This window comes from Panthera pardus, unplaced genomic scaffold, assembly GCF_024362965.1.
Source record: "Panthera pardus isolate Hobbes unplaced genomic scaffold, ASM2436296v1 HiC_scaffold_3, whole genome shotgun sequence".
NCBI classification, from domain to species: Eukaryota; Metazoa; Chordata; class Mammalia; order Carnivora; family Felidae; genus Panthera; species Panthera pardus.
The window spans coordinates 40,219,048-40,241,515 of NW_026526876.1; the positions used below are offsets into that span (position 1 = coordinate 40,219,048).

A 22,468-nucleotide genomic window follows, 5' to 3' on the forward strand; every position below is an offset into this window, starting at 1 on the left:
CCTATAGTTTCATCAATATGGACCTCTAGAAAATGTAAAATGTTACTGATAGAAAGTTCACCAGTGGTTGTGAGGGAACAAGAGTTAGGAGGAGTGAGTCAACAAATTATACAGGGTTACAAAGAAACTTTTGGGGATGATAAAAATGTTATATATCATGATTGTGGTATTAGTTACAGTACTGTATACATTTGTCAAAAATCATGGACTTATACATTTAGACAATTTTACTATAAATTATACCTCAATAAAAGAGATTTTAAAAAGACTATGAGATTTTCAAAAGTCCTAAATTTCATATAGGGTTTCTAAATAAACCCTCACCACCACCTCCCTTTTCCACAACCCCCCTATTAGAAAAAAAGCTATATTTAAAATAAATTTTTAACATACTGGTAATATCTGCTAATTATTAAGCAATTAGAAAATACAGAAATGTAGAGAAAAGAAATAACCCATCACCCAAAGATATACTTTTTTTTTATTCTGCTGTTTTTCCTTCCAGGGCTTTGTTATATAGTTATGATAGAATATGAAAAAAATTGAATCATACTGTATATTTAATTTAATACCTTGTTTTTATCACGAAAACTATAATGTTAAAACTTAATTTTTGGTGTTTATTTTCCTGGTCAAAATATCTAGTTTATAACATTTATTATTAAAAATAAATTCCAGGGGCGTCTTGGGTGGCTCAGTTGGTTAAGTGTCCGACTTCGGCTCAGGTCATGATCTCGCAGTCCACGAGTTCGAGCCTCGTGCCGGGCTCTGTGCTGACAGCTCGGAGCCTGGAGCCTGCTTCAGATTCTGTGTCTCCCTCTCTGTCTGCCCCTCCCCACTCATGCTCTTTCTCTCTCTCTCTCTCTCTCTCTCTCTCTCTCTCTCTCTCTCTCAAATAAATAAATATTAAAAAACAAATAAATAAAAATAAAAATAAATGCCAGTTAGAAAATGTGTCTATAGTGGGGCACCTGGGTGGCTCAGTCAGTTCAGTGTTCAACTTCATCTCAGGTCATGATCTCACAGTTGATGAGTTTGAGCCCCACATCGGGCTCTCTCCTGTCAGTGTGGATCCCACTTCAGGTCCTCTGTCTCCCTCTCTCTGCCCCTTCCTCTCTCTCTTTCAAAATAAATAAGCATTTGAAAAATTCAAAAAATTAAAAGAAAATGTGTCTTATGGTAAAAAGAAATGTGTTAGTAAAACGAGAGACTGAAGAAGTTCCATTTGTTCTATTTAGATTAAAACACATGACTTTTCAGTACTTGGTTCCCATCTATAAACTGGTATCTCCACTCTCCTCAAAAAAATCCTTTTTTAAAACGTTTGTTTCTTTTCCTGAAGTATCTGAGAGGCAATTTCCCGAGAGGCAAACTAGGGGGAAAAATGTCACGCACAGAGTTCATCCTAACCTGCAAGTGGCTTAACTGGGGAGTCAGCCACTTAGCCTTCTTGGTTTTAACATGTGTTTGGGAAACACATGTAATAAAAATCACTGCATGATGCGAATGCATTTGGGAAGCAGAATCAGTCCAATGAAAAGCAAGACAAAGAGGCAGTGCTCTTCAGGTACTAATCAGACAGGAAAAAGCAGCTGAGTGGGAGAGACTGCATCTGTTTATGGGGTACTTAAACCCCTAAAGCACCAACTGTTGGCTAGGCACGGTGCAGGCATTCTAGATGGTGGTGGAAAGCTACAGACAACTTGCTCTCTAAGACTGGACAATCTGTACGCACAAATTCCCATAATATTTAGAATCCAATAACCAGTATAAAAGGAACAGGGTTTCTTTCAGAAGAGAATCTGACCAGTTCCAGCTGAAAATGATGCAATGGCGAAAGGGAGGACCCTGATACTGGGTTGTGTGGGATGAGTCAGATTCTAACTGGCAGCAGCAGGAACCTCTGGGGCGTGGCGGAGTAGGAAGAGAGGTTCTATGTATGCTGGGAAGCATGACAAAGTTGCTAAGCTGAGAATGCCCAGGACATACTCGGAATAATGAATTAGTCCTGGTTGAAAGCCACGACCACATGCTGGGGAATTGTAACTGATGAGCTTAGAAGTTAAGGCATATTACAGGTGACTTTGGATACCAGGAGAGGCTTGTGAACATTCTGTAAAAAATGTGAGGTCACGGAAGGTTTTTGATCTAGGAAATAATAGTATGTGGTCGTGCTTTGGTTAATCTGGTTGTAATGGGAAAACGTGATAGGAGCTGGAAAAAACCAAAAGCACTTAGGAGTTTATCATAATATTCTTTTTTAAAAGTTTATTTATCTTGAGAAAAGAGAAAGAATGTACATAGGGGTGGGGGAGGGGAAGAGAGAGGGAGAGAATCCCAAGTGGGCTCCCCACTGACAGCACAGACCCTAACGCCAGACTCAATCCCACAAACTGTGAGATCATGACCTGAGCCACAATCAAGAGTCAGACTCTCAACCCACTGAGCCACTCAGGCATCCCTATCACAATATTCTGAAAGTCTGAAATTCAAATGATACAAAAAATGTAACAAAATGACAGATGCAAGAGTTATTTTTGGAGTTAAAAGATATGAGTTTGGGCAACAGATTGGTTTATAGTGGCAAGAGTTAGAATCTAAGTCTACAAGGCCAACAAGAGCAAATATACTTCCATTCGCACCTGCCATATTCACTGATGACCCGGTCTCACTGAATCCAGGTGAGACAGCAGGATGCTGAGAGGTACCATGGCACAGTGCTCAAGAGTATGAATTCTAGAGGCAGTCTGCCTGGGTTTGAGACTTGGCCCTGTCATCTAATAGCTATGTGACCTTGGGTAAGATGCATCCACATGCCTCCATTTCTTTATTTGTAAAAATGGAGCTAATAACCATAACTACTTCATGGGGTGGTTGCAAGGAATCACTCAGTTAACATTCACAAAGTTTGTTTCCAAGTGAACATTTGAAATCATGCCTGGCACAAAGTAAGTGTGGCATAAATGTTTGTTAAAAAATACAAATGCTCATGTAGTCCTACACTAACGTGAGTTGTCACAGGAGGTGAAACTGCTTCCATGTCTGCCCATGTCCTGAAATGTTGGCTCTTCTCCGTGTCTAATCTTCTGTCTGTGAGCTATATTTTCTCTTTAGAAAATCTCATTCACTCAGTGGCTTTTAAATACCATTTGTACGTTGGCAGGAGGTAAATGCATATTTTCCCTCAGACATCTCTTGCCAACATGTTGCCTCCTCTTGAGTGTTTCGCGAGCGTGTAAAAATTAGCATGGCTGAAACAGAACACTGGACTCTGTACTCCAGACCTGCCTCTCCCATGGTTCACCAACTCAGATGATGGCACCATCATTTACTCCAAATTTAAGATTCATCCTCCATGACTCTCTTCCCATCCAATATATCAATGTCCAATCCCCACTACCTCCAGAACATTCCCAGCATGAGCACATTCGCCTCCACCTTCACTCTAGCCTCTGCAGCACTCTGCACCTGCCCTTCTGTAAGACTTTCCCTGAGTCCACTCTTTCCCTCTTACAGTCTACTCACTCTCTCCACAGTAGCTAAAAAGATCATTTAAAAAAATGTGTATCATGCATGTAGCTCCTCTGTTTAATACTGCCATTGCCTACTACTGAATAAAGATTTAAATCTCAATTCCTTACATGGCGTAGAGGCCCCTTACTCTCGGGTTTCATTCTTTTTTCATGTTGCTCTGCACTTCAATCCCATCCCTGGTTTTCTCTACTGGCCTCCAACATGCCAAACTCTTTCCCAACCCAAGGACTTCCAATGTTCATGCTCCATCTTATTGAAACCTTCTTTGCCCTTCTGCTGGCCAAATTCTACTTACCCTTCAGAGCTCACCTAAAATGGCATTTGACCAGTAAGGCCTTCTCACCCTTATTTCCTTCAAGGACTCTACCATACTTTGTAAATATGTATTTTCATTGTGTGCTTGTTTGGTTGATATTTTTCTCCCCCACTATTATAAGCTCTAAAAGCACAAGGCCATATTTGTTTGTTTACCCCTATATATCCAGCCCTTTTCCAGTGCCTCGATAGAAATACAGTTTTTAACAGGCATGAAGGATGGAAGGAAGGAAGAAAGGAAGGAAGGAAAAGAAAGGCAATCAGCAACACTGATCAACAGCCATTATCCTTTGCTTCTCTGAACTAGGGAGCCATTAAGATAATGGGAGAGTTGGAGTAGAAATGGGAGTGGAAAGAAGTGGAAAATAGAAGGTAGTAGAAGTAGCAGAAAGTAGAAAGAAGTAGAAAGAAATGGGAGTAGAAAAGAACTAGTTTGGTGAGAAAAGGTGACTTATTCAAGTTGTGGTTCATTATCATTCAGGACACACATATTTATTCTCTTCCACTATTACTTCCCAGATATAATTAAAGAAAAGATATTACAAAAGGAATAAATATATAACAACTCTGATAAATATGAACAAGTACCATTTGCAGGGCCAGGAATTTGGAGGAGTTTTCAGAAGCTATCAAGCAGATAAAATTGGATTTAATAGCAGGATAAATAAATAACTAGGAGGGAGAATAAACTCCTTGCAGTGGTGACAGTCTTCCTTCCTAATTTCTCACTGGCTTCCTTGAGAAAGGTCAAACCTGCAGACAGAAGAATAGGAAACGGGCACCGGCCAAACACAGGGCAATGATTAGAGTGCAGCCTATGGAAAGGTTCGGCTGCCTTGGCCGCTCCTCCTCTGCATATTTGTGCTAAGGCTGGAAATGGCATTTGCTCCTGTGTTAAAGCCATGAGAAGGCCCTTCCAAGGGAGCAGACATCAACTGTGTCTGTGTGTATGTGTGCGCAAGTGTGCACGTGTGCACACGTGTGAGGTAGTGGTGCCACTGGGGGTTCTCTGCCTGAGGCCAGAAAGAGAAGCTGACCAAACCTAAGGGAAATTCAGAACCACACAAGTGATGTGTGTTCATCTCTGAGATGAATAATAATAAGGGCAATTCTGTAACAGCATCAGCGATGACACACACCATCCCCTCAATAAAGGCGTCCTGATTTTGGAGGCCAAGATTCACCAGCTTCTCTTTTTTTATCTACTCCTCCTATACCTGGAAAAGATGGGCCATCGGCATTTTCCATTTTGACCCCCTCCTTCAAGGTTAGAGATTTATCATAGACACCGATGGGCATTAACAGCAGAGAAAACCATACCAGTTTCCAATACTAAACTACTGAATCCTTTGTTTAAAACATGGACAGCCAATGATAACCAGACATTTGAGGGAAGTCAGCAACAGAACAGAGAAGAACCGTGATTAACAAAGAGGGACAACATTGAAGAGAAAAGAAAACTTGAACAAAGTCAGGAAGATAACGAGTACATAAAACAAGATAAACCAGATAAACAAGATAAACATTAAAAAGATAAATCAGAAAACAAAAATAGTTTTTTAGAAATTAAAATATGATTGCCGGGGCGCCTGGGTGGCTCAGTCAGTTAAGCATCGGATTTCGGCTCAGGTTATGATCTCGCGGTCCCTGGGTTTGAGCCCCGCGTGGGGCTCTGTGCTGACAGCTCAGAGCCTGGAGCCTGCTTCAGACTGTGTCTCCCTCTCTCTCCCTGCACCTCCCCCACTCATGCTTTCTCTCTGTCTCTCAAAAATAAATAAATGTTAAAAAATATATGATTGCCAAACTTAAAAAGTTAATAAAAGATCCTGTCTAAAAGAACAGATACTGCCAAAGGCCAAAGTCGAGCAATGAAAAGGTAAGTAAATGAAACATTCTAGAACTTAAAATAAAAAGAGAATAAAATGATGAGAGAAAGCAAAGGACATAGAAGTTGTACATGGAAAGAAAAGAAAGGCTTAGAAAATAGATCCATACGTTCCCAAACCTGTCCAGAATGTGAGAGCAGAAGGAACAGATGGGGGAAATAATAGAAGAAATAATCAAAGACATAAAAGAAGAAAATTTCCCTAAAATAAGCAGAGACTTGAATACTAGTTCACTTAGCCAATAAGATTTAAGGAGCTCTTACTGTTTGTCAGGTACTCTTCCTAGCATTCATAGAACAGTGAACTAAACAGGAAAAAAAAAAACCCAAAAAACCCTCTGCTCTGTTAGACCCTAGATTACAGCATGCTGAGTGCAATTAATGAAAAAAGACATACACATTTGGACACGTCCCATGACATTTCTGAACTTCAAGGATAAAGATAATGTCCTAAAAGCCAGTAGGAGCCTGGGTTGGTGGGAGACAGTTATCTATAATAGCATCAGACTTCTCATCTTGGACACCATTTACAAGTTGACAGTGGAGTGGTACCAAGAAAAATCTGAAGGAAGGTAGTTTTGTAAATAAAATTTGATTACCAAAGAAACTATCACTCAAGTGTAAGGGCAAGAGAAAGGCCTCTTATTGGATATATGGAGACCCAGAATACTGATCACCCCTGTACCTTTAGTGCCAAAAAAAGAGAGAAAAACTTAAATATGGAGTTCAGAAAATTAGAAAGTGAATTCAAGAGTATACCACAACATCTGAGAAAGAATACAAATAACCTATGAAGTAAAACTCAAACTAAAACAAAAGTCAGTGTGACAGCTGAGCAACTTAGAATGCGATCAGTCTGAATTAGAAAAGAAAGAATATTAAAAGGCACCAAGGAGGATGTCCTCAAGAAAAAAAGCAGCTGCAATAACAAAATGCATAATTGAAAGTCAGTAAGTATATAATATGTTGTTATACTGGTACACTATGCTATGACATGTTGTATAAGGTATTATGATAATATGATACATTATTTATATATTTCCACCCTGCTGAGATGAGGGCAGAATTTCTTCTGATTAACCTGGGCGATATTTTTCCCAGGGAAACAAATGCAAGAAGGGTGTGATCTAAATAAACATTTTAAAAGGAGACAGGATTCTGGACAACTGCCGCAGTGTTAGATCACTTTGGGGGGAAAAAATCAGCTTTCTAGGAGTAAGGCAGATTGTCTGAAATAAAATAGAGTGTATAACTGATATTAGCTATACCTTGTGAAACTGTGGTGGTCAAAAGATGGGAAAGTAGAGCTGTTCAAAAGCTCGGACAATGAGGACAAAACTGGGAAGAGGCTAGAACCAGTGCTGGAGATGTTGGGAATTGTTTGCACCAAGCTGGGGGGCAGGCGGCGGGGGGGAGGGGTGCTGCGAGGCTGTGAGAAGAGTTTAGCGGGCAAAGAAAGAGGCTCTGGAACACCCAATCATGGACCATGGGTAGGCACAGAAGGTTGCAAAGGGGCCCTCATATCTAAGCTGTCGATATAGAAATGTGCACTCTTCCAGAAAGAAGCATCATCGGGGATCCGAGTCCAGGCTGAAAAGGAGCCAATGGTATGGCACCTGGCAGGAACTGGTGACCCAGTTCTGGTCAGTAAGGGGGGAAAAGACAGCTTGCAGGGTAAACTGGAGATGGAATACAAAAACAGCACAGCTGCCATGGGGTCCAGTCATACGGAGGCATGGAGTGTGTAAGGAGAGAAAGGATGCCCCCCACCCCCACCCTTCCAGCCCTTATCATCACATGGGGACACTGCAACCTAGGGAGTTGACGCCCTCCTATTGCCAAATCTTCAAAGAGCATTCTGTGCACACTTGAGGCATAAAAGCTTTTGCTGCATAGTTTGTCTTTTTGAGAATGTTGTCGAATGTTACAGTCTATAACAAAGTCCACAGGCACCTCCCTGTCATCCATTGGCAGGGAGAAGAAGGATTCCTGGTTGGGATTATAGTCTTGCTGCCTTTGATTATCTTCCACCTGACAAAGAGGTATAACCTGAGGGTGAAGAGGCAGCAGCCTGCTGCGTATTCTGTAAACAATCCCATTATCACACAACAACTCAATGAGCAGTATTTACCCTTACAAGGTACCTTTCAACAACTCACCAAGCTGCTTTTCAATAAAGCTATTACCTGTGGCTTGTGAAGGTAACCCAGGCTCATCTTTCAAATGGGAGGCCTTGCCAGGAGGAGGAAGGAGTGGATTTTCAGCTAGCTGGGATGGCCAACACCATGGATGTTAACCCAGTTAGCTTCACTCAAAGAAACCATGTGTTTCATGGCCAGGGAGCAGCCATTGAAAGGGCGGGCCTACGCCGGCCGACTCCATCTTGTTCTGTGTTCTCCACCTTGAGTGACTATGAACCCGACATGACCCCTTTTCCGGGAAAATCACAGAAACCTCAGACCGCGCTTCCTCCCCTTGAGTAACCTCCTGCTCACCCCTTCAAACTTCCTGATCAAAACACGCCCAGCGACCTGAGTAACAGGACTCCGACCCTTCCCCAGCCAATCGGCTGAGGCCACAGCCATTACCTCACCAACTGCCCCTAGACCCCTATAAAACCTTTGTGCTTTTGAAACTCGCTCTCTCTCCCTGGTATCTCACCACTGCGTCGGTGCAGGTAGGGGATTGAGCTCGAGCTAGCTCAAATAAAGGTTCTTTTGCTTTTGCATCGGACTCGGCTCCCTAGTGGTCTTTGGGGATCACGAATTCTGGGCATAACATTTGGGGGCTCGTCCGGGATCCCCAAGACCCCCGAGGGACCCCTGACCTGGAGAGCCTGACTGGCCACGGTTAGTGTCTGTCTGTTTGTTCTGTCTTTTCTGTGTGAGCTCACTTCTGGAGTTCTGGTAGTGCCCGACGCGGTCTAAGTGGACGCACTGGAGGACCACGGGCCGGGAGTTTCGGAAGACGTTCCGATTCTCCCTTCTGGAGGGACGTGGAATCCCCTCAAAGGTCTGAGACGAGGCGGGTCGCTCCCGCTGGTCGGCGTGAGGCCGTCGTCTTTGGAGGGACGTGGAATCCCCTCATCGGTTTTGGAGGGACGTGGAATCCCCTCATCGGTTTTGGAGGGACGTGGAATCCCCTCAAATGTCTAAGCTAGCTTTCAGTTTTGCTTCCATGGAGTTGGAAGATTTTCTAGGGGCCCTCTGTTTGTCTGTTTTTGTGTTTCTCTGTTTTGTTCTGTGGACTTACTGGACGGACGTTATGGGACAGACTCAGACTACTCCTCTAAGTATTATGATTGATCACTTTAAGGATGTGAGGGGAAGAGCTAACAACCTCAGTGTGGAAGTCCGAAAGGGTCGGTGGCAGTTTTTTTGTTCTAGCGAGTGGCCAACTTTCAATGTCGGATGGCCACCAGAGGGGACCTTCGACCTCCCTACCATCCACCGAGTCAGGAGTATCATCTCTCAGCCTAAGACGGGCCATCTTGATCAGCTCCCTTACATTATCACTTGGCAGGACCTTGTAGAAGACCCACCCTCTTGGCTTAAGCCCTTCCTAGCCCCGCTCCCTCCGGAGCCAAAACCCATTCTTGCTTTGCAGGGGACAAAGAAGAAGAAAAGTCTTATCCAGCCTTCAGCACCCCTCTACCCTGTCTTAAAGGGGGGTACTGAAGAAGAATTAATTTTTCCTCCCTCGTATAACCCCTCTAGGATGCTGGAAGAACACCATCCTCCCCCTCCGGGGGAGGCAGACGCTGTTCCGAGAGCGGGAGGCGGAAACGCTCCAGTGGGAAGCCCGCCCTTCACCAGACAAAGGGCTCAGAGGGAGCAATCTGCCTCCGTTGCCGACTCCACTGTTCTGCCCCTGCGAGCCACCGGACCCCCAGACGCGGAGGGGAATCAGCCCCATCACTATTGGCCTTTCGCCACTAGTGACCTCTACAATTGGAAAGCTCAGAATCCTAAGTTTTCCGAGAAACCGGCAGGGCTTATTGATTTATTAGACTCTGTTCTTTTTACCCATCAGCCCACGTGGGATGATTGCCAGCAGCTTTTGCAGGTCCTGTTCACGACTGAAGAAAGAGAAAGAATCGTCAACGAGGCCCGAAAACTAGTTCCGGGCACAGACGGGAGTCCCACCACCAACCAGGCTCAGATAGATGCCTCCTTCCCCTTAACTCGGCCCCAGTGGGATTTCAACATGGCAGAAGGTAAGGAGAGACTCCGGGTCTACCGCCAGACTCTAATGGGGGGTCTCCGAATGGCTGCTAGAAAGCCAACCAATTTGGCCAAGGTAGGAAATGTACAACAGGGAAAAGATGAATCTCCGGCTGCCTTTTTAGAACGGATCATGGAGGCATTCCGTACCTATACCCCCATGGATCCAGAGGCTCCGGAAAGCAAGGCAGCTGTTATCATGGCCTTTGTAAACCAATCGGCCATAGACATTAGGAGAAAATTACAGAAAATAGATAGACTAGGAGAAAAAAGTCTGCAGGACTTACTGGTGGTAGCCGAAAAGGTATATAATAACCGGGAGCCTCCTGAGGACAAGCAGGCTCGCGCCATGGCGGCTGCCAGCAGTAAGCAGACTCGAGACCTGGCCAGAATACTACTAGCTACCACTGCTGACTCCCCTGAGGAACGAGACTGCCGTCTCCGGCAGCTGGCAGACGACACAAGAAAAGGTAAAAGAACCACCAAGGGGGGGAAGCAGAGGCTGCAGAAGGATCAGTGCACATACTGCAAGGAGATAGGGCACTGGGCCCGAGATTGTCCAAAAAGGGCCGGTGGGAAGGGAAGCAAGACTGATCGAGTAAAAGTCCTAGAGCTAGATGAACTAAGTGATTAGGGGAGTCGGGGTTCGGACCCTCTCCCCGAACCCAGGGTAACTCTTAAAGTGGAGGGGACCCCTGTTGACTTCCTTGTCGACACCGGAGCACAACATTCGGTCCTCCGCACCCCACAAGGAAAACTAGCCAGCAAGAAGTCCTGGGTACAAGGGGCAACTGGTATGAGCCAGTATTCATGGACTACTGAAGAACAGTAGATTTGGGAATGGGCCGGGTATCCCACTCCTTTATGGTAATACCAGAATGCCCCTACCCGCTGTTAGGACGGGACTTACTGACCAAGATTGGAGCTCAGATAACTTTCAGACAAGGGGGGCCTCAGGTCACCGATGGCAAGGGCCACCCCATCCAGGTCCTGACCATGAAACTGGAGGATGAATACCTCCTCCACCAGGAGGCGCTCCCGAGAGAGGATAATATAGACAGATGGCTACAAGAATTCCCCTCGGTTTGGGCAGAGACTGGGGGGGGGATGGGACTAGCCGCTCATAGGACCCCAGTCCTGGTAGAGCTCAAGCCAGGAGAGAGTCCGGTAAGGATCAAACAATACCCCATGTCACAGGAGGCCCGAAAGGGGATCCAGCCACACATCCGGAGACTACGAAGCCTAGGGGTACTAGTTCCTTGCCAGTCTGCCTGGAACACCCCCTTACTGCTGGTCAAAAAGCCTCACACAAATGACTACCGACCGGTACAAGACCTCTAGGAAGTAAATAAGAGGGTCGCGGACATACACCCAACTGTTCCCAACCCATATACTCTCTTGAGCTCCTTGGCGCCCTCCAGGGTCTGGTATACTGTACTAGATTTAAAGGAAGCCTTCTTCAGTCTGCCGCTGGCACCCCAGAGCCAACCCCTGTTCGCCTTCGAGTGGCATGATCCGGAGGAGGGCTACAGTGGGCAACTCACCTGGACACGGCTACCTCAGGGATTCAAAAATTCACCCACCATCTTCGACGAGGCACTACACGAGGACCTGGGTGAGTACAGAAGGGAGCACCCTGGCCTCACCCTCCTACAGTACGTAGATGACATCCTGATTGCTGCCGACACGGCCAAAGACTGTGAGCGAGGGACCCAGGACCTGCTGGCTACCCTGGGGGCTTTAGGGTACCGGGCATCCGCGAAGAAGGCTCAGATATGCAGGGAGAGGGTAAGTTACCTGGGATATATCCTGGAGGGCGGACAGCGGCGGTTATCAGATGCCAGAAAAGAAACTGTCCTAAAGATCCCTACTCCCACCTCCCGAAGAGAAGTGAGGGAATTCCTAGGATCAGCCGGCTACTGCCGCCTCTGGGTTCCAGGTTTTGCTGAGATCGCCAGGCCCCTATATGAAGCTACCAAAGAGGGGAAAACATTTAAATGGACTGAAAAAGAAGAAATTGCCTTTAATCGGTTAAAAAAGGCCCTCCTAAGTGCCCCAGCCCTGGGCCTACCAGACATTATGAAACCCTTCCACCTCTTTGTAGACGAACATAAGGGAATAGCAAAAGGGGTTCTAACTCAAGCCTTAGGCCCCTGGAACCGCCCAGTGGCTTACCTGTCTAAGAAACTAGACCCAGTGGCTACCGGCTGGCCGCCATGCCTAAGAATTATTGCGGCGACAGCACTCCTAGTCAAGGATGCAGACAAACTAACCCTAGGACAGGAGATCTGGATCACAACCCCACACGCCATTGAAGGGGTCCTGAAACAGCCTCCTGATAGATGGATGAGCAATACACGTGTGACTCATTACCAGAGCCTCCTACTCAACCCTCCACGAGTGCGGTTCCACCCCAGTGCAGCCCTCAATCCTGCAACCCTGCTGCCCGACCCTGACCTAGGTGCTCCACTACATGACTGTGCGGGGATCCTGGAGCAAGTACATGGATTCCAAATGGACCTGACCGACCGGCCCCTCCCCAATGCCGAGGCTACTTGGTTCACTGATGGCAGCAGCTTTGTGCGAGATGGACACAGGTATGCGGGTGCAGCGGTGGTCACCGAAATGGACACCGTATGGGCGGAGGCTCTACCCTCCGGAACGTCAGCCCAGCGAGCGGAGCTCATAGCCCTCACCAAGGCGCTGATGCTGGGAGCTGGAAAACGGCTTAACATCTACACAGACAGCCGTTATGCATTTGCCACAGCTCATATTCATGGGGCAATTTATCAGGAGAGGGGGTTACTGACGGCAGAAGGACGGACTATAAAAAATAAGCAGGAGATACTTAACCTGCTTACGGCCTTATGGCTTCCTGCCAAGCTAGCCATTATCCACTGCCAAGGGCACCAAAAAGCTGATAACCCAGTAGCTAGAGGTAATCGAAAGGCTGACCAGGCAGCCAAGGCAGTAGCCCTTACTCCAGTCCCCACCATGACCATACAACTACCAGACCCGGGAGACCCAGTTTTACCAGACCAGCCCAAATACTCCCAGGAGGAGTTACAGCGGATCAAGAAACTCCCCATGGCCCAGGAGATAAAGGGATGGTGGTATACACCTAACAAGGAGCTCGTGCTGCCAGACCGGCTCGGAGTCTCAATATTAGAGCACATGCATCGGTCTACTCACATGGGGGCCCGAAAATTAAAAGACTTAATCCGACATGCCGGAATCAAGATTCACCAACAGGACACCAGAATAGAGCAAGTTGTATCTGCCTGCAAGACCTGCCAACTCACCAACGCGAAAGCCACATCAAATAAAAAAGGAACCAGGCTCAGAGGCACCAGACCGGGAGCCCAATGGGAAGTCGACTTCACTGAAGTCAAACCAGGAAAGTATGGTTATAAATATCTTTTAGTATTTACAGACACCTTCTCTGGCTGGGTGGAGGCATACCCAACCAAGCATGAAACGGCTCAGACGGTGGCTAAGAAGCTACTAGAAGACATCTTACCCAGGTATGGTTTTCCTGCCATGGTAGGATCAGACAATGGACCAGCTTTTATCTCTCAGGTAACACAGGCAGTAGCCAAGGCGGTGGGGGCAAACTGGAAATTACATTGTGCTTATAGGCCCCAGAGCTCAGGACAGGTAGAAAGAATGAATAGAACCCTAAAAGAGACCCTTACCAAATTAACCATGGAGACTGGCGGGGACTGGGTGACTCTCCTACCGTACGCCCTTTACCGGGTTAGAAACACTCCTTACACTCTGGGTTTTACTCCCTACGAGATCATGTTTGGCAGGCCACCCCCTGTTATTCCCAGCCTTCGAGCTGAACTTCTTGCAGAGTTTAAAGATCAAGAACTTTTTCTTTCCTTGAGAGGGCTCCAGAGGGCACACGAGGACATTTGGCCGCGCCTCCGTGCCATCTACGAGGCTGGCCCGACCCCGACACCTCATCAGTACAAGCCGGGAGACTGGGTCTATGTCAAGAGGCACCACCGAGAGACTCTCGAGCCGCGCTGGAAGGGACCCTACATTGTAGTGCTGACAACCCCCACCGCTCTCAAAGTAGACGGCATCGCGACCTGGGTCCATCACACCCACGTTTGGCCAGCGGACCCCTCCTCGATCCGGAAGGACTTCGTCACGCGATGGGCCATCAGTCGGGACCAACACAACCCGTTCAAGCTCAAGCTCAAGCTACAGCGCATTCGACCCACCTAATATTGGTAACTCTGTTAACTCTGCTTGTCATTGCTCATGCTGCCGGGAGTCCCCACGCCCCCCAAAACATCACCTGGCAGATCATAGATACCAGCTCAGGGACAATACTTAATTAGACCTCCCAGAGCCACCCCAGGGACACATGCTTCCCAGAACTTAGCGTAAACCTCCAAACTCTGTTCCCCTTGTCACCATAAATGCAGCCGGTCCCATGATTGGGTCCGTAAGTTACATGACAAGGGGGGAATGAAAGGGCGGGCCTACGCCGGCCGACTCCATCTTGTTCTGTGTTCTCCACCTTGAGTGACTATGTCCCCGACATGACCCCTTTTCCGGGAAAATCACAGAAACCTCAGACCGCGCTTCCTCCCCTTGAGTAACCTCCTGCTCACCCCTTCAAACTTCCTGATCAAAACACGCCCAGCGACCTGCGTAACAGGACTCCGACCCTTCCCCAGCCAATCGGCTGAGGCCACAGCCATTACCTCACCAACTGCCCCTAGACCCCTATAAAACCTTTGTGCTTTTGAAACTCGCTCTCTCTCCCTGGTATCTCACCACTGCGTCGGTACAGGTAGGGGATTGAGCTCGAGCTAGCTCGAATAAAGGTTCTTTTGCTTTTGCATCGGACTCGGCTCCCTAGTGGTCTTTGGGGATCACGAATTCTGGGCATAACACCATGAGCTCAGCTTTTGTGCTGTTTACTCAATGCGTGTACAGTTACTGAACCTAGGGCTGAATACAGGGGCAAACCTAAAGTATGTGACTTAAGAGCTTCTCATTTTTAGCACTCCCTGCTCTGAACAACACAATTATTCCCACTAGCAATCACAATAATTAATAATGTTTTTTTTCTTTAGCTTTAAAACACACAAATAAAACAGGTGGTAAAGACATGGCTCAGATTCAATAAAATAGTTTGCGTACGAGATTAAAACTGCACTTCCCAAAGAAAAAATTTTTTTACCTTTGCAGTTCACATTCTGGTTCCATGTTTTAAAAGTACAAATAAAAACTCCACAGAGTCATAGAGAATGACGTAATTGAAGGAATTCAAGTTCTGCTTCTTTGTGTGTACAAGCACAGTGCTATTGCTGTTCAACTGTTTAAATTCAGGAATATGTAGTACGACAGGGATCGGAGGCAGGGACTTTCTTACCAACAGTGAACTCCACCAATTCTGAACCCTCGGGACGGTTGTCTAGGAAGAAACATATGTCAGTGCGTCCCCGTGTGTTAGAAGCTAATTGAGTAACTGAGGGTTCCTCCAGTAACTTCCGTGTGGGATACAGTGCTCATTCAAGGGTAAGTAACAAAGACATGCTAACCTGAAGACCACACATATATTATTAAAACACAACAGCAACCACAGGAATTGTTTAGAGCTTAGGCCAACAAACGACTTTTTCAGGAGGAGTATTTTCTCACTGGCATCTCCAGAATTTTCAGCACATGAAGATAATAAAAAGCAGATCGAACTTTCAGCGGGTTTCATCATTTGTTTGAAATTCTCTACAGACAGGGTACCCCTTCCTGCCTGAACCCAGTGTGGCCCACTGCCACAGAGCCTGCCTGGGTCCACTCCCAACTGGGTAGGTCCTGAAGCTCCAGAAGTATTTCCAAAGTGGGTGACTGGCTAGAGCCATCTGTGCTGACTGGACTTGGAAGCAGTGTCATGGCACCAGGAAAGACATGTGCCTCTGAGAAGGCTTGGTGCAACAGCCCATCTGGCAGCAGCACTTTCTATGATGGCTACAACCGAACAGGCTTCCGTGGTGAAGTATACATACAAGCTTTATGTATACTTGTGCTCAAGTTGTATCTGTTTGCACAACGTGCTAACATGTCTTCAAAAGGCTTACCGTGCCTTTCTGGATTAGAACGATGTGTTAGGAACAGGAACGGAGAACAGCAGTACAAGCAGGGCCCTTCCTTGCAAAGGTAAAAAGCCCAATGCAAAATTACGGTAACACCAAGAGCAATACCTTTATAGTCTTTCTGAGTCTATAAGGCACCTCTAGGTCTAATATACGCAGGGCTCCCTCCTGACCCGCAGTTTCGTTTTCTGCAGTTTCTCCCACTGGCGGTCAACCACAGTCCGACAGCAAATGATCCGCCTTCTGAATTATCATCAAAAGATCCACAATAGCATAATGCGACACCACATGCCTACATTTACTTTGCTTCATCTCATCATGTAGGCATTTTATCGTTTCACCTCATCACAAGAACAAGGATGAGTTCAGTACACTAGTATATTTGGAGAGAAACCACATGCACATAACTTTTATTATAATGTATTATTATAATTATTCTATTTTATTACTCACTATTGTTTGTTGTTGACCTCTTACTGTGCCTAACATATAAAGTAAATTAAACAAAAAACTGTTTTGACATTTATTTATTTTTGAGAGAGGGATTGCCAGAGCATGAGCAGGGTAGGGGCAGAGAGAGAGGGAGACACAGAATCAGAAGCAGGCTCCAAGCTCCCAGCTGTCAGCACAGAGCTTGACGCGGGGCTTGAATTCATGAACCACGAGATCATGTCCTGAGCCGAAGTCTGACGCTCAACCGACTGAGCCACCCAGGTGCCTCTAAATTAAATTTTATTGTACGGGACGCCTGAGTGGCTCAGTCGGTTGAGCGTCTGACTTCGGCTCAGGTCATGATCTCACGGTTTGTGGTTTAAGCCCCATGTCGGGCTCTGTGCTGACGGCTCAGAGCCTGGAGCCTTCTTCAGATTCTGTGTCTCCATCTCTCTCTGGCCCTCCCCTGCTCGCGCTCTGTCTCACTCTCTGTCTCTCAAAAATAAATGAACATTAAAAAAATTTTTTTTTTAAATTTTATTGTAGGTATGTATGTATAAGAAAAACCACAGTATATATAGGGTTTGGTACAATCTGCATTTCAGGCATCCACTGGGGGTCTAGTACCTTGCATTCTCTACAGATAAGGAGCCAATTACTGTAAGTTTATTTTTACAAAAATATTTGAGACGTAAGTTTCATTGTCCTTATTTTACAAGTGAGTAAACTGAGGCTCTGAGAAGTTAGGTGATTTCTAAACATCACACAGCTGGTTCACAATGGAGTGGAACACAAAGAGTGATCTTCTGAGTCCAATGCACTTTCCACCACACAGCTTTGAAGTATGGTAATAATAGGGGCTGTCATACAGAGGACTAGAAAGAGAAACGCTTACTGCTCGCAAGAAGTTTACAATCTGTTATTTAGTGGCAGGTCAGATTCCATTACGCTTAATCCACCGGCAGTGACCTTTTCCATGGCGTCCACCTGGCAGACTCTTCCATATCTTTTAAGACCTATCTCAAGAGACGTCTTCATCTGCAAAGCCTTCTCTGACCGGAAGGCACAGTTAGGGGAAACTTTCTCCTTTGTCTCTCCACTCCAGTCTCACATCGCCTACCAGGCTAAACTGGAACCTGTGATTTGCCACCTGCCTCTAAATGTATCTGTGAACTCCTTAAGTTCAAGAGCATTATTCTTATTTGTAGCCCCAGTGTCTAGCAGGGTGTCTGGCATCTTTCAAGCTCAGAGCACATTTTAATCTCTACACATCCCAATTTCTGAGAAAAAACCATAAATGAAGGTATTTATAATTGAGGGTGAGTCAGCATAACATCACCCTCCTATACTGAGAAGAATTCATCCATTAAGTTCTATTTGCTTTCTCATAGAGACAAGAGATCAGAAATCTAGACAGACACGCTTACATCACCGACTCCATTTCAAAATACTGATACCGAGAACATAATAAAATTATCCTGTGAATGAAATCAATATTCTATTTCTTAATGCTGCTAAATGTATCTCCCAAACCAATCTTCTATCACATTAGCAAACTCTCAGAGAATATTGGAGCCAGAATGGGTCTCTGAAATTAATGCAGCCCAACACAGTGATTTTATATGTGAGGAAATCAAGAGCCTGAGATACTAAATGACTTGCCTAAAATTACACGTTTGGTTAGTGGACGAGCCAAGCCAGTAAGCACTTTCCCATAGTCTTCCTGCTGCTTCCGGGACCCAGAGAAGAAAGAAGATTGGTAATGACCAAAGCAAAGTCCAAGGGGAGAGCACTGCTGTGTGGACTCACCCACTCCCCGCTCTAGTAAATGAAACAGATAAAACACGAACATACACAGTAAGGAGCGACTACCTCCAACAGCAGAGGGTTATTTCCCTTGACCAAACAATATGGAACCAGGACTCTGTAAAATGCGAGTTTTACCTCAGAGAAATTAAAATGAAATTTTACACTCAAACAAAAAGGTGTGCACATACTTTTGTAGCAAAGAAACTGATGCCAAAGTGACATATCAAGAGGGGCTTGATTTTAGAATATCTACCTCCAGAATGCTAATAATTATATAATTACTGTGTCATTTTGAGCCACTGCTTGTGTAATTTGTTAAGGCAGTCACGTGAAACCAATGCAATGACTTTATCCAATACTCAACTGGGGTGTGTTAAAGGATGATGGAGGGCAGGTGATGTTTAGGGGCTGTGGCATCCTCTTCCCTTCCGCAGGAGACTGAGTGGGGCAGGCGTGGTCATGCAGTGAATTCCCGAAGGGAGAAAGCCTGAGCAATACCTGACCCCGGTGTCAACAGAGCCTGTCCGTTGGAAGTGGAGTGGGAGCTTGGGAAGATGGTGGCAAGCAAATGCTGAGTCTGAGCCAGCCGCCAAAAGGCAAGCTCGCCAAACACAAGGACAGAGGTCTGAGTAGGGAGAAGTATCAGAAGCCAGAGTCTGCGGCTGGAGGAGAGAAGGGCAGGGGAGATAAAAGCAGGGGGAGAATGGCTAGAGAGCAATTCGGGGTGGCGCCTGGATGAGCCCCTGAGGGGTGTTGTCCACTGGGAGCCTCTACGAGCCTTGTCCTGCCCACCTCACTGCTTCTTTCCTGTGTTTGCAATGGGGAACAATTCCACCCTCCAGCAAGTTGCCCAAACCAGAAACCTGGGAGTGTTGTATAAAATCCTTCCGTCTGTCTCCCTCACACTTTCCGTTGATTATAAATCTAGGAGCACTGGCTGAGAAATCAGGGGCGGGGTGGGGGAAGCTAGCTTTGGTTTTCTTCTGAGGATACTCTTCATGGAAAGGCAACAGACACAATATCCGATCCAAAAAATATTATTTCTCACCTCTCCTTTTGGAGATGTTAGCCTAGAACAATGTCTATTTCATCTTCAACTGTGACTGGTTTAGAATGAGCATTTTAGCAGCCTCGTACATATGAAGGAATGAGGGGCACAGCCCGGCACTGGTTACCATGTAGAGGAATGAAGGTCAAGGTGTTAGGGCCAAATTCCATGATGGCCCCCAAGATTCTCACCTGCTGGTGTACACACCACCTGAGCATGAATTGGATTTGTGTGAATAATGGAATTTCACTCCTGTGACTACGTTACGTGTTATGTCAGAGATGAAGGGACTTTGCAGATGTGAATGAGGCCCTCCATCAGCATAAGGAGAGTATCCTGGGTAGGTCTAACTTTTAAAAGAGAGTCCAAACCTTCCCAGAGGAGAAAGGAGAGATTCAAAGCAAGACAGTTTCTTCTTGGCCTTCAAACAGTCGGTCATGCTGTGAACTGTGGAGACGGGACAGCCTACAGGAGCTGAGGGCATCAGTCCTACAACCGCAAACAACTGAATTCTGCCTAGAACCTATGTGAGCTTGGTCCCAAATGAGAAGCAACGGGACTGACACCTTTCACAGCCTTATAAGACCCTGAGCAGAGGACCTAGCTGAGCCATGCCTGAACTCCCGTGGAAACTGCAAGACAATAAAATACGTGTCTGTTTACACACATTTAAACTCCTAGACGAATGGTGATTGGCTATGCAGCAATAGAAAACAAATATAGACACCATCTGCTTTATGGAGGAATAAGAGGCAGGTGTGACCCCTGGCAGGTCACCCCACATCACCAAGCACCCACCACCCAGCTTCCCTCCCTAGGAGGGCTGCAGGGAGAAAAGAGAGCTCACGTTCCTTACCCATGTCTATAGGAGCCTTTCCCAAGCCAAGAAACCTGGCCATTTGGAACAACGCAGGTAATTAGGTATCAGTGCTAAACTACAGGTAACGCCGGCAACAGATATTATTACTGTTATCTTCTAACAATCTTGAGGTTTTAAAACTCCCCAACAAGGAAGAGGTGGGAAGCTGTGCAGGCTGGGAGACTTTACTGTCCTGCGCGAACCATCTCTACTCGATTTTGAAGAATATACCATAACATGGTGAGCCATCCGGCTCTACCAGTGAGCCAAAGCAGCCTCCTAATCCCACCGATGATCACAAATGAAGCTTTGAGTTTCTCTATTCATCATTCAGACAGTTAGAAACTCACTTGCATGATCCCTTGGTGCTTGCCGGATCTCCGAGGAAGAGTGAATTGCTTACAACTGCTTACTCTCCTTCCATTGTTCCGGGATCCTCATGCAGAAACTTGAAGTGTGGCCCAACCAAGTGTGATCTGGCTCCTGACCACCTCCAGTCTCAAACCACTTTGCCTCTGACACTTTACACTCAGGCCACAGTGAAGTTTGCTCTGTTTCTAATGCACGCCATGCTCACACATGCATGCCTCTAAGACTTTATGCAGGTGCACTCTTCTGCCTGGGACACACCTCTAAGCCTATTTGTCACATCTAGGACTCCTGAAACCCTTCCATATTCCCAAAAGATACCAGCACTAGGAGCATCTCCAGTTCTAATGAGGCAACTTAAGGTGGGTTCCTGGATGGCCTCTGGATGGGGGCTGGTCAACAGAAAGACCAAGCCATGATTAGAAGCTTAGAATTTTCAGCTTCTCCACCCCACCAATTCCTCCATAATGTGGAGGGCAACTAGAAATAGAGTTAGCAATCGTTCGTGCTCACCTGATGAAGCCTCCATAAAAATCCCCATGGCGGGGTGTTTGGAGAGCTTCGAGGCTGGTGAACACGTTCATGTACTAGGAGGGTGTACACCCCAACTCCACAGGGACAGAAGCTCCTCTCCCTGTGTATTTCTTCAACTGGCTGCTCATCTGTATCCTTTATAACATCCTTTAATAAAGTGGTAAATATAAGTGAGTGTTTCCCTGAGTTCTGTGAGCCACTCTAGCAAATTAATTAAACTGGAAGAAGAGATGGTGGGGACTTTTGATTTGTAGCCCAATCAGGCAGAAGTTGTGGGTAACCTGGGGACCTATACAATGTGTAACTGGCATCTGCAGTGGGGTGGTGGCAGTCTCATGGGACTGAGCCCTTAAGCTGTGGGATCCGACACTAACTCCAGGTAGAAAGTGTTACAATTGAGTAAAAGACAATCAGTTGGCGTCATGGAGAATTACTTGCTGTGCGGAAAAAACCTCCACACATTTGGTGACCAGAAGTGTCAGCAGTAAAATGTGAGGAGGGGACACACGTGGGAAACTGGAGGTTTTCCCAATGCACCTTTATAGCCCATACAGCCCATATAGTTTGTCGTGCTGTGTTTATTTTGATGCTGCTGCTGGTGCTGTCCACCTAGCTTCAAGGAGCAGTAACTCCTCTGTTCTGATCCAAGTTGATTTAGCAAACATGGAGCCCCCCCCCCCCCCCGGCTGTATGCAACGTCTGTGCTATGTCCTGGAGGGGTAGGGGTAAAAGGACATGAGGCTCCTGTCCCTGGAGGCTAGACCCTCCTCAGAGCCCCCACTGCTCCTATGTTAGCTCCCATCTCCCTCATTCTGAATCTTGCACTAGTTTTCATCCCTCCCTTGCCCCCCCCCAAAACCTTTAGGGTGACATCTACACTGACAGCTGGTATGGCCTTCCATGACTGGACCCCTGCTGCCCTCCTCAGCCCTAACTCCCCCTGAGCTATCTGCACAGTGAGCCCCTCTCTTCCCAGACTCCTCCCCTTTCTGAAACACCATTTCTTCCCTTATTCCCCTAGCAGAATCATACATGTTACCCTTGGGGACTCAGTCCAGGCATTTCATCTGCTGGGAAGTCCCCTCTGTGCTTTCTCGAACTGGGTAGCCCCAAACACCCTCCATGGCAATCCTGGAAGTGCTATAGCATGATGGATCTCTCTCTCTCTCTCTCTCTCTCTGTCACTATCCTCGGCTCCTTTAAGCCACAGTGGAATGTTCTTTGTGTCTTTATCCACCAAGAATCAAGTATGGCCATGCTGAAAGCAGGCGTCCAGAGACAGATTGCAGAATGAGTGAGTTTAAGAGCTCACATTCAGCAACCTGAGAGCGACCCTTAGGTGGTGGT

General features: G+C 46.4%; 2 protein-coding genes across 4 annotated transcripts in view; one reads left to right on the plus strand and one right to left on the minus strand.

The window, feature by feature from the left end:
• Window positions 1–22,468, minus strand: part of CA10 (carbonic anhydrase 10) — a 498,188-nt gene that overhangs the window by 381,797 nt on the left and 93,923 nt on the right. The window lies entirely within an intron of this gene.
• LOC128774236 (uncharacterized) lies at window positions 8,614–14,629 on the plus strand. Its single transcript, XM_053892839.1, is given in 2 exon segments — window positions 8,614–10,775; window positions 10,778–14,629. Coding segments are annotated over 2 exon segments (5,310 nt in total). The 5' UTR covers window positions 8,614–8,881; the 3' UTR covers window positions 14,194–14,629.